The sequence below is a fragment of the Heterodontus francisci genome, chromosome 43 (genome assembly GCF_036365525.1).
Source record: "Heterodontus francisci isolate sHetFra1 chromosome 43, sHetFra1.hap1, whole genome shotgun sequence".
Lineage (NCBI taxonomy): Eukaryota > Metazoa > Chordata > Chondrichthyes > Heterodontiformes > Heterodontidae > Heterodontus > Heterodontus francisci.
In genome coordinates, this window is record NC_090413.1 from 25,743,204 (window position 1) to 25,757,957 (window position 14,754).

The 14,754-nt window shown below is 43.3% G+C and overlaps 1 protein-coding gene across 1 annotated transcript in view; it reads left to right on the plus strand.

The window, feature by feature from the left end:
• Window positions 1–4,886: 4,886 nt before the first annotated feature.
• Window positions 4,887–14,754, plus strand: part of olfm2a (olfactomedin 2a) — an 88,551-nt gene continuing 78,683 nt past the window's right edge. Inside the window, exon 1 of the mRNA XM_068020822.1 lies at window positions 4,887–5,184. Within this exon, the coding sequence (XP_067876923.1) occupies window positions 5,047–5,184 (138 nt within the window). The 5' untranslated portion in view covers window positions 4,887–5,046. The remainder of the gene's footprint in view (window positions 5,185–14,754) is intronic.

Below are 14,754 nucleotides of genomic sequence, written 5' to 3' on the forward strand. Positions count from 1 at the left end.
TGGCCAGGTAATTTGTTTTGTGATGTTGGTCAAGGGATAAATATAGGTCAGGACACCACAGAGAACTCCCCTACTCCTCTTCGAAATAGTGGCATGTAATTGTTTATGTCAATAGGCCAGATGGGGCCTATTCAGTTTAACATGCCACCTGAACCTCTGGCAGTGCTGCACTGCCAACCTACATCTTATGCTCAAATCCCCAGAGTGGGATTTGAACCCACAACCTGCTTATTCTGAGGCAAGAGTGCTCCGCACTAAGCCACAGCTAACACTTAATCTAAGACTATTATCCCCATTAAAGTTAACGACAATGGCAAATTTCCTGAATGAAGACCATTGGAGAATAATGTCACTGGTGGCGACGACAATGGAGTGATTCATTGCTCCGAAGTTGTTCTGGTAAACAGGGAGCCACAATCCAAAAGAAGAGTCTCACCTGAACCATTCAGACTGACTGCCTCTGGAACAATCATCACCAACCGTGCAATAACTTGAAAATCCTGGAGCAAACACAACAGTTCTTGCCAGACAAATGAATGTCCTTATCAGGATTCAGTGGTAGTGTTTAATGGACAGCTAGTCCAATAGTCACACATACACACAATTCCTACGTATATTCTGAATATATTAATGATTCTCGGGCCTGCTTGTAATGTTCACACTGCTAATTTTGTCAATTAATCTGACAGCATATGGCTTTATCTTAACTAATTGATAAATTAGTTGATAACTATATTATAATATGTAATGTAAAATCCATAGTATGTGCGATCTGAATCAATGGGTAGAGTTAGCACATGAAAAGTAACACTTAATTTAAGCCTCATTTTTCTAATTATCTCTGACTAGGAACTGACATCTCTGTCACAGCCTCATCTTCTAATAGATACATAGAAAATTCACAGCACAGATGGAGGCCATTCAGCAAATCGCACAGCGGTTAGCACCACAGCCTCACAGCTCCAGGGACCCGGGTTCGATTCTGGGTACTGCCTGTGCAGAGTTTGAAAGTTCTCCCTGTGACCGCGTGGGTTTCTGCCGGGTGCTCTGGTTTCCTCCCACAGCCAAAGACTTGCAGGTGATAAGTAAATTGGCCATTGTAAATTGCCCCTAGTGTAGGTCGGTGGTAGGGAATATGGGATTACTGTAGAGTTAGTATAAATGGGTGGCTGTTGGTCGGCACAGACTCGGTGGGCCGAGGGGCCTGTTTCAGTGCTGTATCTCTAAATAAAAATAAATAAATCGTGTGTGTTCCAGCTGAGACTTCGACATAGACCAGTTGGGCCGAATGGCCTGTTTTTTGTGCTGCACATTCTAGTCATTTTTTACAATATCACTCACTTTCCTTGTAACTCTATGTGGTTAATTGTTTTACAGAAACAGAACTTTCAAAACTTAGCAAAGAGATCAGAAAAGCCTACTCCTATATTGCCTCAAATTGGCAAGAACTGGCTTGAATTAATTCGGAAAGTTGTTCACCGAGTGAAATCGTAGCAAAGAAATGGCACTGATAGGACCGAGATCAGTTACTCAACCATTGGCTTCACTGTGTTGCTCACATGGTCTATGCTAATTGGAAAACCAGGCAATTTCGGAGTAAGTTAGCAACAGCAAGACTAGTGCTCAAAACAGTGAAATTCACAGGGCATGTTGCAGGTAACTCCAGGCCAATGTTTTTGAGGGACACTTCCTTTGAATGGATTTGGATTCGAGTTGTACTAGCTTGACTCAAAATGAGCAGCTTGATCTTTCATTTACAGAATAGAATTAGAGAAGCAGGCTATTCGGCCCATCGTGTTCCGGCTCTTTGAAAGAGCTATCCAATTAATCCCACTCCCACTACTCGTTCTATAATTGCCCATCCTTATCTCCCATTCCCTCCCTGGCCTCACCCCTCCCTATCTCCTCCAGCACTACAACCCTCTGAGATCTCTGCACCCTTCTAATTCTGGCCTCTTAAGGAGCCCCGAACGTAATCATTTCACCACTGGCAGACATGCCTTCAGCTGCCTGGGCTCTAAGCTCTCTGCCTCTCTACCTGCCTCTCCTCTTTTAATTCTCTCCTTAAAACCTACCTCTTTGACCAAGCTAGTGATCGCCTGTCCTAATATTTCCCTGAGTGGCTCCGTGTCAAATTTTGTTTGATAACATTCCTGTGAAGCAATTTGAGATGTTTTACTATGTTAAGGGCACTATGTAAATGCAGGTTGTTGGTATTATATGTGTACATTAAGAATGTGCATCTGTATGGGTTAGGGTTCCCACTCCTCTTACTTTGGACGGGTCTCTACTGGAAGTAGTGTTTGGTCTCCCAGGCACTGGCGATTCAGGAGAAACGGTCCTTACATGTGTGTTCACACAGGCGTAGTATCCTGGCTGTCATGGCTTGCGACCAAACCGTGTTGCCTGAGATCCGCTGGTTCATCTGTTATTCAGAACTCACTGCTTTCTAACTGGGTGTCAGGATGGCAGGGTCAACAAAAATCACCGGGAGCCTCCAAAATCCCTGAGAGAGAAACTGGGGGATAGAAAAAAAGCAATGCAAAGTTGCAAACTGGGGGAGGGGGAGAGAGAGAGAGAGCAACACAAACTGGGGGAGGGAGAGAGAGAGAGAGAGCAACACAAACTGGGGGAGGGAGAGAGAGGGAGAGAGCAACACAAACTGGGGGAGGGGGAGAGAGAGAGAGAGCAACACAAACTGGGGGAGGGAGAGAGAGGGAGAGAAACACAAACTGGGGGAAAGAGGGAGCAACACAAATTGAGGAGAGAGAGAGCAACACAAACTGGGGAGAGAGAGAGCAACACAAACTGGAGGAGGGGGAGAGAGAAAAATACAAACTGGAGGAGGGGGGAGAGAGAAAAATACAAACTGGAGGGAGAGAGAGGGAGCAACACAAACTGGGGGAGGGAGAGAGAGAGCAACACAAACTGGAGGGGGAGGAGAGAGAAAAATACAAACTGGAGGGAGAGAGAGAGCAACACAAACTGGGGGAGGGAGAGAGAGAGCAACACAAACTGGGGGAGGGAGAGAGAGAGAGAGAAACACAAATTGGGGAGAGAGAAACACAAACTGGGGAGAGCGATCAATACAAAACTGGGGGAGAAAGAGAGAGAAACATAAAGGAGGGGTTGGAAAGGGAGAAAGATTCACAAAGTGTAGAGAGTGTTCATGACGGGGGTGCTGATACATGCTATTGTATAATGTGTTGCATTACAGAAGTCAGGCAGCTTGACTGAGGACTGAGCTTCACCTCCCTGAAGCTGGGCATCAGCAGTGGAGTGTGGGAGTCAGTGAATTGAATTGGGTTTGATTTCGGTTGTATTATTTTTTATAACTTACTGTGTATCATATCAAATCATAAAATTGTATGTAAACAACAGCGAGAAGTTCCTTATATCGATGATGTTTTTGTTAAATCAGTGGTATTTACTTGGTGTTTCTCATCGGATCAAAACCACAGAACCATCACAGAAGTAGGTTTTATTTGAACATGACTTATCCTTAAATCTTTCTGTGTCCTGGGTTCTTGTGATCTTTCTTTGATGTTATTCATCTCACTATAAAACAGAACTGGAGTTTGGTGTTGCTGAGGTGTTCAGCTAAGGTAAGTAACATTTGCCAACAGTGGGGAAATGTTGCATGATAAAATGTCCCATGACCAAAACTCCAGCAATACATCAAACCAGAGTTGGCAACGCTAGTATGTGGGCATCAGGGGGCATGCGTGTGTTTAGATCCCTCTTGCATGTCTATTGCAGATGTTGTCTCAGTGTGTGTTGAGTGTGTCTGTTTCATGTGTGTGGATAGTAGATGTTAGGGGAGGGGTGGGGTGAAGAGGTGGTGCTGGCCAGGTGTATCTATACATGGGGGTGACAGCATTGCTATCCATCGTGATGCACCCTGTGGAGGAATATCAAAAGCTTAGGATCTCAAATGCAGAAGTGAGCAAGACATTGGAGAGCTGATGGCTCCTGTCAAAATCCAGTGAGTCTGCACGTTAGGATGGGTACGGGGGTGCGGCAACCTCTAGTTCTCCAAAATCTCCTGTTGCAATTTAGGGACATAGGAACAGGAGGAGGCCATTCAGCCCCTCGAGCCTGTCCTCCCCTTCAATTAAATCAGGGTTGATCTCTGTGTTTTTTTATTCGTTTCATGGGATGTGAGTGTCGCTGGCTCGGCCAGCATTTGTTGCCCATCCCTAAATGCCCTTGAGACGGTGGTGGTGAGCTGCCTTCTTGAACTGCTGCAGTCTGTTCAACTTTGTGTTGCGGTTTTGTACAACTGTGTGGCTTGCTGGGCCATTTGAGAGGACAGTTAAAAGTCAACCACATTGCTGTGGCTCTGGTTAGTGAACCAAATGGGTTTTTATGACAATCGATGGTGGTTTCATGGTCACCATTACTGAGACTAGCATTCAATTCCAGATTTTTATGAATTAATCAAATTTATTAATTTAAATTCACCAGCTTCCAGGGTGGGATTTGAACCTATGTCTCTAGTGAGATCAAATCTTAACTCCATCTACCTGCCTCGGTTCTGTAACCTTTGCCTAACAAAAATCTTACCCATCTGAATGTTGACATTTGCAATTGACCCCCAGCCTCAACAGCGTTTCGGGGGAGAGAGTTGCAGATTCCCACTCCCCTTTGTGTGAAGAAATGCTGCCTGACATCACCCCTGAATGGCCCGGCACTAATTTAAAAATGAGCATCAGCAAATATTCCTTCCAGTCTTTCACTTCATGGAAAGTTTCTACACAGGATTTGTGTAATACCGTCCAGAACTCAAAGAGTTAACCCCCACCCCCACCCCCCTTTCAGATCAAATTTCTCTTTACTTTCCCCTTGCCTGCTCAGGCTGACGTCAGGCTCTGTGAGGATGTGAGAGGGATGTGGTGTGTTTAGAGCTGGTTTGTTTTGCATGGCATACAGAATGTGGAGGGCTGCTTTGATGTGACGGCTCGGCGAGGCTGTTACAGGGACCACTCCCGTGTGTGAGCGATAGTCCAGCGGTGAGGATAGGGGGGGAATGCAGCAGGGCTCAGAATGAGTGTTCCTCTGTTGAAAATTGGAGCTGTACTTAGCACAATGGCCATGGTGACTAACTGGATGTCCCAGACGCTACCCACTCTGGTGGGACTGAATGGCACCAAACTCAGCTCATCGGGGAACACCCAAAAAATAGTGAGTGTGCAGATTCTGAACCCCTTTTTTTGCTAAAAGAAAAGTTTATTGCATGCTGGAATTTAAAAGTACATGGCGTTGTTGCAATTATCGTGCTTCAGACTGAATTAGTACTGTTTTATTATTCGGAAGGACTCAATTAATTCAAGTTATTTCATTTGTGGTGCTTAATTAAAACACTGTGCAGATTTCACTGTTTAAAATTGTACCCTTCCAATTCCGACTGAAATAAAGGATCGTTTAATGCTTATCATGAATAAATGATCACCAGGCTGCCAGGTAGATTTTAAATCTGGAAGTTGCCTGGTTTAGTATTTTCATGCAGCATCCAGGAAGTGAAATCCAAAGGTTTGGAAATGTCCCTCCTTTTATTCTGAGGAATGAAATAATGCCAGGCTTTTCATTACAGTGTTAACATGGTTTAACTTTTTTCTTTTGGGAAAGAAAAGAATAAACCTGCTTTCAGGAGGCGTAAAAAAATATTTTGTGCCTTTAAAAAGTGGGCAATGTCCAGCTTCTATCTGCAAGTGTGATTCTGCGACAGATCAGTAACTAACCTGTAGCAATTTTACTGTCTTTACCTCTCAGCAGTTTATCTCTCTCTCTCTCCCTCTTTTTCTTTTGCTCCGTGTTTTCCTCATTCTCCTTTTTTTCCTCCCAGAGTTCTTTTCTTAGCTTTTCCTTTATCTTTCCCCCATTTTCTAATCATCCTCTTTTTCATTTCCTTCCTCCTGTCCCATTCAATCTGTCATCTCTTCAGTATTTGCTCTACCTCAAAATATTTCTTTTTATTTCTCCTCTTTCCCCTCTCCAGTCTTTTTTCTCTCTCTCTCTCTCCAGTATGACTTCTCTCTCCCCAATTATTTCTTTGTCACCTCTGGCTGATATTTCCTTTCTCCAATATTTCTCCTGCCTCCTCTTTCCAACATTTCCTCTCTATCTTTCCACCCAATATTTAATGTGTTCTCTCTCTCTCTCCAGTATTTCCTGGATCCCATTCTCCATGTCTGTTCTGCTTTAATAAACTATTTTCAAAAGCTATTTCTTTAAATGATTCACAGGTCAGGTGCACAAGCAAAAAAAATTAAAGTCATAAATTTGACTTTGTAGAGTTTGAGAAACAAGGGCTGTGCTGATCTGCAAGAAATTGGATTTGTTTAGATAGAAAGATCACTAAATATTTCGACAGTAAAACTACAGAAGTTCTTAAAATCTCATTTGGTGTTGAAGCTAAGAGTAAGCATTTACAGGAGGTTGCTGTTAATTTGGGAATAGTTTGGTACCATGTGTGTTTAGATTCAGGGATTCAAATCATAACCTCATTGTGTAGATTTATGGAAATATTAAGAGCTGGCAATCTCTGAGAAATGTTCATAAGTTTTCCAAATGATATTGTTTCAGAAGCTACAGGAGGGGAAAATTTCCTCTGGTGCGATATATAGTGATAAATGAATTTAAAATAAAAGGTTTTTCTAGGAAGATGAAGAGGGCAAATCGCCTCACCCCATCCTCTCCAGTATTTTCTATCTCTGCGCTGTCTCCTTTTTTTTCTACCAATCTCTCTAGTGTTTTCTCTCCTATTTATTTCTCTCTCAATACAGTATATCTTTCCTTTCTCTCTTTGTTCAATACTCCCCCATCCCCCCCCCCCCCCCCTCTCTCGTATTTCCTCTCTCTTCAATATTTTTTGTCCTTTCTTTTCTCCTAAGGGCTGTAACGGGGTTTGAAAAGCTGGGGTTCCCAGACGAGCTCCACACTGTTTCTGCAAGTGACCAGTCTGAGGCAGTGAGGAGGAAAGGTCTACACACTTAACTCCATCAATTGTAACCTAAAGACAACACAAAAGTCCCTGGATAAATTCAATTTGCCTGCGTAATTACTCCACTAAAAAGTAATTTCCTGTTGAAGTGCTTTGACAATCTGATGATGCAAAATTTCAATGCAAATACATCTTTCTATCACTTAGGGAGGCTGGGAGTTGGATTGATTCCTGATATCAGGACAACTAGAAAACACTTAATTAATCTATCCACCCTCTAAAACAAATTGTTATACAATAGGAATCATTCATCCGTGTGAAATCATATACAAATTAGTGTTATTTTTTTCTCTTTGATAATAGCCTTTTCTATTAATTTTTCTCCTTAACACTTCTCAATGAAACGTACTGATTTCTTGCTGGGTATGGTTCCATTTGCCATCCACACTCTATTCACGTGAGCCCAGAGGTCTTTACGCTTGAACCCAATCCCATTCTCACCCAACGCATCACTTGTGTGCACGTCCAGCAAATCATGCTAGCAGGTAATTGGGAACAGAAATGCTAGTTGATCATTCCCTCCCCTTGTGATACCCATCTTATTGCTTGCCCATATGCTTCCCTTGGCCATATCATTCATTTTCATCAGGTTAGCCTCCTCGTGTTACTGACGACACCCAGCTCTATCTCTGCCTCAACTCCTCGATCACCGATGTGCTGTCTGATTGTAGAACAACCATTCACAGATGAGCTGGGACTTTTTCCCAAATTAACATTGCCATGATCAAGGTTCCCACCCAAAGCTCTGAAACTTAGCTTCTGATTCCATTGCCCAATCTGGCAGCTCTCCGGGTGTTGTGCAACCTCAACATGCTGTTTGACGACCTTCAAACTCTACAGTGCACCCGTCACCTAGATCCTCTCCTGCATAGGTTTTGATCCATTTTCATCCTGATCCTCCGGGACTTCCATCGCCTCCATCCTCCAAAAAACAATGAATTGAAATTTCTTGTCTTTGTTATTCCCTCTGTGGCCTCACCCCACCTAACTTTACAACCTCCTTCAACCCAATACACCATTCTCTGACTTTGATCTCCAATTCCTGCTCCCCACCTTCTGCTGCACCTTTCATGGTGGGACATTAGCCCACACGCTGGAACCAACATCCCTTTTGCTCGCTACTTCTGCCCAGCTCCTCAAAACGTACCTCTCACTTTGAAATGGTTTCCCCTCTTCCCTAGCTGTACTCCCGGCTACTTCTCAGTATCCTTTTAGTTTTGCCATCTGCAAATTGTCTCAGGATATTTTACTGCATTAAAGGCGCTAAAGGAATGCAAGTGATAAACTCACGGGAGGGGAGAAATGCGACTTGCACCCAAATTGGGAAGCAAGTTGGAGGTGAACGACTCCTGAAAGAAAATAGGACTTTGAAAAGGTTCTGAGGCCATTAGTTTTGAGCGGTTCCTTGAAGGAGCACAAGTTAGGCTGCTGGAATTCCGGCACAACTTGGCCCAATTTGCCCAGTGCAAGCTCTGGCGATTTCTACCAACCCTGCGATTTTTTGTTTTCAGCCGTGAATTGAACATCACCCCCCACCACCCCTTTCATCCTCGGGAGGGGGTTTTCCTCGGTTTGAAGCAAATTCTTTCTTTTCTGCTTCTGCCAATTGTCTCTGTCATCCTGTCAACCTTTTCACTTTACTAAGCTTGTGTGAACATCATTGGAGCTCTTCATCGCATTAGTCATGAGAAAATAGCTGAGACACCCTGTAATCAAACATCGCAACAGTAATTACCTCAAAAAGTGGCCAATTTATTACAGCGTGATTTGCTGGTGAAATGCATTATCTTGAGTGTGCCTTGGAGGAAGTGAAGTAAAGTCCAGGGGTTGAGCGTAATGGCTCATTTTTTATCCTTGCAAACTGGAACTGGCTTCCATGGTTATCTACACTTCACACTCCCTTGTGGAGCCGATTAACACTCTGGTGTTTTCTTCTGCTAAAACCCTGATGGGAATTGATACTAGCCTTCCACAGTTTCAGATTTTCTCCCCTCCTCTCCTGACTTGTAAAATAAATGTAAGTGTTGACAGGCTTGTTAACCACAGTAGTCAGCACACCCTAGTACTGACCCTGTCCACACCCAATGTCCATATACTTGCATATTCCAGAAGGTGTCGCCAGAAGAAAGACTTGCATTTCTGTAGCGCCTTTCACAACCTCAGCATGTCCCCCAACCACCCCCCCCCCCCCCCCCAAAGCATTTTGCAGCCAGTGAGGTACTTTTGAAGTGTAATCACTGTTGACATGTTGGAAACATGACAGCCAATTTGTGCACAGCAAGCTCCCACAACGAGTAATGTGATGATGACCAGGTTTTCTATTTTAGGTGCTGATTGAGGGTTAAATGTTAGCCAGGTCACCGGGGAGAATGGCTGTTTCTATGGCAATGCCAATGACCTGATAGCATTATGCACAGCTGCCTCCATTATTACATAGAATTACATTGAATTTAACAGCACACTGGGCCCAACTGGTCTATGCTGGTGTTTACGCTCCACACGAGCCTCCTCCCACCCTACATCATCTCACCAATAGCATATCCTCCTCTTCCTTTCTCCTTCATGTGTTTATCTAGCTTCCCTGTGAATGCATCCAAGTTATTCACCTCAACTACTCGATGTGGTAGTGAGTTCCACATTCTAACTGCACTCTGAGTAAAGTTCCTCCTAAATTCCTTACTGAATTTCTGAGTGACTATCTTCTATCGATGGCCCCTGGTATTGGATTCCATATGATGCATTGCCCTGCAATCAAACTCAAAAGCTAAACTATTCCCTTCACCACCCCCCCCCCCCAAAAAAAATTGAAGTCTAACACTGCACTAAGAAGAACTGAGTTAGATATGAATCCAGGGATAGTTTCATCCCCAATGCAATTATTCCTGTTCAAATATATTGAAACTCTTTTAAATCAGGGCAGGGGAAAATTGGATTTTTATTTACAGAAATATTTAGTGTTAGAACTGATTTCAAGAACCATATTTTTCTATCTCAGAGGCCTTGAATGATGCTTCAGTCACGGTGAGTTTTACATATTCAACATTTACACTGTCTAGTGAAATCACATCTCTTTAATGTTGGTCTCTGCCTCATACCAAGCCAATAACATGTCTGAAATAAGATCCGTCAGAGTGAGGATGGCAATAATGGCTTCAACTGTAATTTTTGGCTTTATTTCTGATGCGAGAGGACACAATACTTCAGATTTGTTTCTTTCTCGCGTGTCTTGTCTCCCCGCCTCTTTTTTCCGTTTCTATGGGCTTTGCCACCTATCCGACAAGGGACTGTCCTTCATATTGGAGCCCAAGCAGTCAGGCCTCGGCCTTCTGATTACAACCTGATCATTTAATGGGTTACTAATGGCGTTACAATCAGAGACCCTAGGTCTGAATGTCAGCTGCTTATTTAACCATCACCACTGGCCCTGATCCCATTCTCACTCAATGTCCGCCCATGCTCACTTTTTCACCTGGAATCACTTGCTAGTAGTCAGAATCAGGAACCCAGCTGTTTCTTTATCCCCTCATTGTAGCACCTTAAATATGCCCTTCCATGGTTTGGCAAACTCTGCCCTGAGCAAGAATTAAACTTGGAACCTTCTGGTCCCATAACTTGGTACCATGCCAGGTGGTGCCTTCATCTACCAGGCCACTGCGGGGGAGATCGACTCCAACTTGCATAAAACCGAGTGAGAGATGGCCCTTAGTCCGACCGACTTTACTCGTTCTCTGACGAGGCCCACAAACCAAACTGGCTCCAACATGACTATCCTGAGTGTTGCCCAGAAGCGCACCATGGACTGATGGGATGAGTGTCAGCACCATTTATTCCTCCCACCATACACTTCGATTTCATTCACATCACCGAGAGCAGCTGTCAAGTGGAGGCCAAGGAATTACTCTGGAACTTATTAAAAACAAAACTCATGTATGTATATTGCCTTAATGTGTCTTTCAAGATGCCCCCAAAGTGCTTCTCAATCAATGGATTACTTTGGGCTCGAGTCACTGTTGCTAAGTGAAAGCAGCAGCCATTTTGCCCATAACAAAGTCCAATGAACATAACGAGATGAATGGCCTGTTATTAATGAAACAAAAACAAGAAATGCTGGAACCACTCAGCAGGTCTGGCAGCATCTGTGGAAAGAGAAGCAGAGTTAATGTTTCGGGTCAGTGACCCTTCTTCGGAACTGACAAATATTAGAAAAGTCACAGATTATAAGCAAGTGAGGTGGGGGTGGGGCAAGAGATAACAAAGGAGAAGGTGCAGATTGGACCAGGCCACATAGCTGACCAAAAGGTCACGGAGCAAAGGCAAACAATATGTTAATGGTGTGTTGAAAGACAAAGCATTAGTACAGATTAGGTGTGAATACACTGAATATTGAACAGCAGCAAGTGCAAACCTGAAAAAAACAGGTTATTAATGATGTTGGTTGAGGGGGAATGTTAGCCAGGATACAGGAGAACTTCCTGATTTAATTTGAAACAGGCGAAAAGAAGGATGTGGAAATACATGTGCAGAGACACCTGAGTAAGAAGGACTGGCTTTCATAAATCTCTCACAACATCCCAAAGTGCTTTATGAGCTACTTCAACATAGTAAACTAAGCAGCCAATTTACATTCAGTGTTATGAAAGTGCTTCCATTTTTAAAAAAATTTTGAGCATTCATGTTTAAAGATTATGGAGATGGATTAATTTGAGGCTGAAGAGGTCCCATAGATGCTGGATTTTTTTTTTAAAAAGGTCTCTGGAAGGACTTTGGGACTTGTTTTAAAAACACACTTACTGGAAGTCACATATCTTCAGCTAAGGAAATAACAAGAGCCTTGGTGACGAGGGGAGTTGTTTACGGAGAAGTGACATGTCAAGATTTATGGTGGTGAAGAGTTAGTTTTGTTTTTGGATATTGTTTTGAGTCAGTTGGAGGGGTGTCAGCCTGCTAAGGGTGAAAACACCAGTTCATCCTTTCTCTAGCTCTCTTAGAAACCCTGGGAATCCAGTGCATGATAGCTGAAACTCCTGATGCTGCATTTCTCCTGGAAAGCCTGCCAGACTACTCTGAAGAGAACTGCTCCAAAAGTATCCCAATGACAGCCATCTATGCGTACTTGGGACACCAGAAAAGGGACAACTGATATCATTCCACATCTTATCCTTTTCCTTCAAGAATTAACACATTTGCCCAAAGTGTTTTTTTTGTAAAACGATCTCTGCAGAGAAAACCTCCCTTTTTTTCTTTAACCTCTGTGTATGTGCGTGTGATGGGCTAAGTTAGAAGGGAATTTTAATATTTCAATCTGTGTGTTAATGCTTTGCATCTTTACTGATTACGTCTTGATTTATAATAAACAGATAATTTTGTTGTTTATGACAGAAACCTGGTTGGTGGATTTTATTCTGAAATAAAAATAGAGTATATAATTGGCCGTATCGGTAACTGAGTAAAACATTTAAATATATGTTGTGACCAGTGGAGAAGTGGAACTAGAGCAAGACCGTGCACTCCTCCCCCCTCGGTCTTAACAACAGCAAGGCCCCAGGTTATATTAATGTCAAGACAATCTGTTTTAGTGATGGTGGTTGTGGGACAAATACTGACCAGATCTCTGGGGAGAATTCCCTTGGAATAGTATCCTGGCATATTATACATCTACCTGAGAGGGAAGACAGGGTGTCAGCTTAACATCTCATGAAGGACAGAACCTCCAACACTGCAGCACTCCCTCAGTACTTGCAATGGGAATGTCAGCCTGGATTTTCTGCTCAGGTCTTTGGTGTCAGATTTGAACCCACAACCTTCTGACTCGGGCAAGAGTGCTACCCATTGAGATGGCTGACATCAAGTTAATGCAGTAACTTTGGGTTCAAAATATTCTTGGAAATTCTTTTTTGTAGACATTTTCAAGTTCCTTGTTATTCAACAGTCATACTTGCTTCGTGATCAATACCTACAGAACTAGGACAATTCAAATCTGTCTGTTTAATCATTATCCACCTTGGATGTTTCTGACCTCTCATTGATTAGTTGGCAAACAGTTAGATTTCTCGAGTAATTTGTTTCCTTTGTTTTGTTTTTTATCCTGCCCATTTATCAGCAAACATGGAATGTTGGAATTTTCCATTTCACAGCAGTCGGCCATCTTGTGATGCTTCAGACCTCACTTGAGGTTGATGGCTTTCTTAATGGAATATTTCAGTGCGATCAGGTGGGCAAACAATAAGAGAGGCAGGATGTGCCCTAATGCTTGACAACTAACGAATTGCAGTAGGTGTCACTGTTTGGTTACATAGAAACCTAGAAAATAGGAGCAGGAGTAGGCCATTCAGCCCTTTGAGCCTGCTTTGCCATTTATTATGATCATGGCTGATCATCCAACTCAGTAGCCTGTTCCTGCTTTCGCCCCATACCCTTTGATCCCTTTAGACCCAAGAGCTATATCTAACTCCTTCTTGAAAACATACGTTGTGGCCTCAACTGCTTTCTGTAGTAGCGAATTCCACAGGCTCCCCACTCTCTGGGTGAAGAAATTTCTCCTCATCTCAGTCCTGAAAGGTTTACCCCGTATCCTTAGACTATGACCCCTGGTTCTGGACTCCCCCACCATCGGGAACATCCTTCCTGCATCTACCCTATCAAGGCCTGTTAGAATTTTATAGGTTTCTATAAGATCCCCCCTCACTCTTCTGAACTCCAGCGAATATAATCCTAACCGACTCAATCTCTCCTCATACGTCAGTCCCACCATCCCAGGAATCAGTCTGGTAAACCTTCACTGAACTCCCTTTATAGCAAGAATATCCTTCCTCAGATAAGGAGACCAAAACTGCACACAATATTCCAGGTGTGCCCTCACCAAGGCCCTGTATAACTGCTCCTGTACTCGAATCCTCTCGCTATCAAGGCCAACATATTATTTGCCTTTTTTACCGCCTGTTGCACCTGCATGCTTACCTTCAGCGACTTGTGTACGAGAGCACCCAGGTCTCGCTGCATATTCCCCTCTCTCAGTTTATAGCCATTCAGATAATCTGCCTTCCTGTTTTTGCTACCAAAGTGGATAACCTCACATTTATCCACATTATACTGCATCTGCCATGCATTAACCCACTCACTCAACTTGTCCAAATCACCCTGAAACCTCTCTGCATCCTCCTCACAACTCACCCTCCCACCCAGTTTTGTGTCTTCTGCAAATTTGGAGATATTACATTTACTTCCCTCATCTAAACCATTAATGTATATTGTGAATAGCTGGGGTCCTAGCACCGATCCCTGCGGTACCCCACTAGTCACTGCCTGCCATTCGGAAAAAGACCGACTTATCCCTACTCTTTATTTTCTGTCTGCCAACCAATTTTCTATCCATCGCAATACACTACCCCCAATCCCATACGCTGTAACTTTACACGCTAATCTCTTATGTGGGACTTTGTTGAAAGCCTTCTGAAAGTCCAAATAAACCACATCCACTGGCTCCCCCTCATCAACTCTGCTAGTTACATCCTCGAAGAATTCTAGTAGATTTATCAGGCATGATTTCCCTTTCGTGAATCCATGCTGACTCTGCCCGATTCTACCACTGTTCTCTAAGTGCTCTGCTATAAAATCTTTGATAATGGACTCTAGAATTTTCCCCACGACAGACGTCAGGCTGACTGGTCTATAATTCCCTGCTTTCTCTCTACCTCCCTTTTTAAATAGTGGGATTACATTAGCTACTCTCCAATCTGTAGGAACTGTTCCAG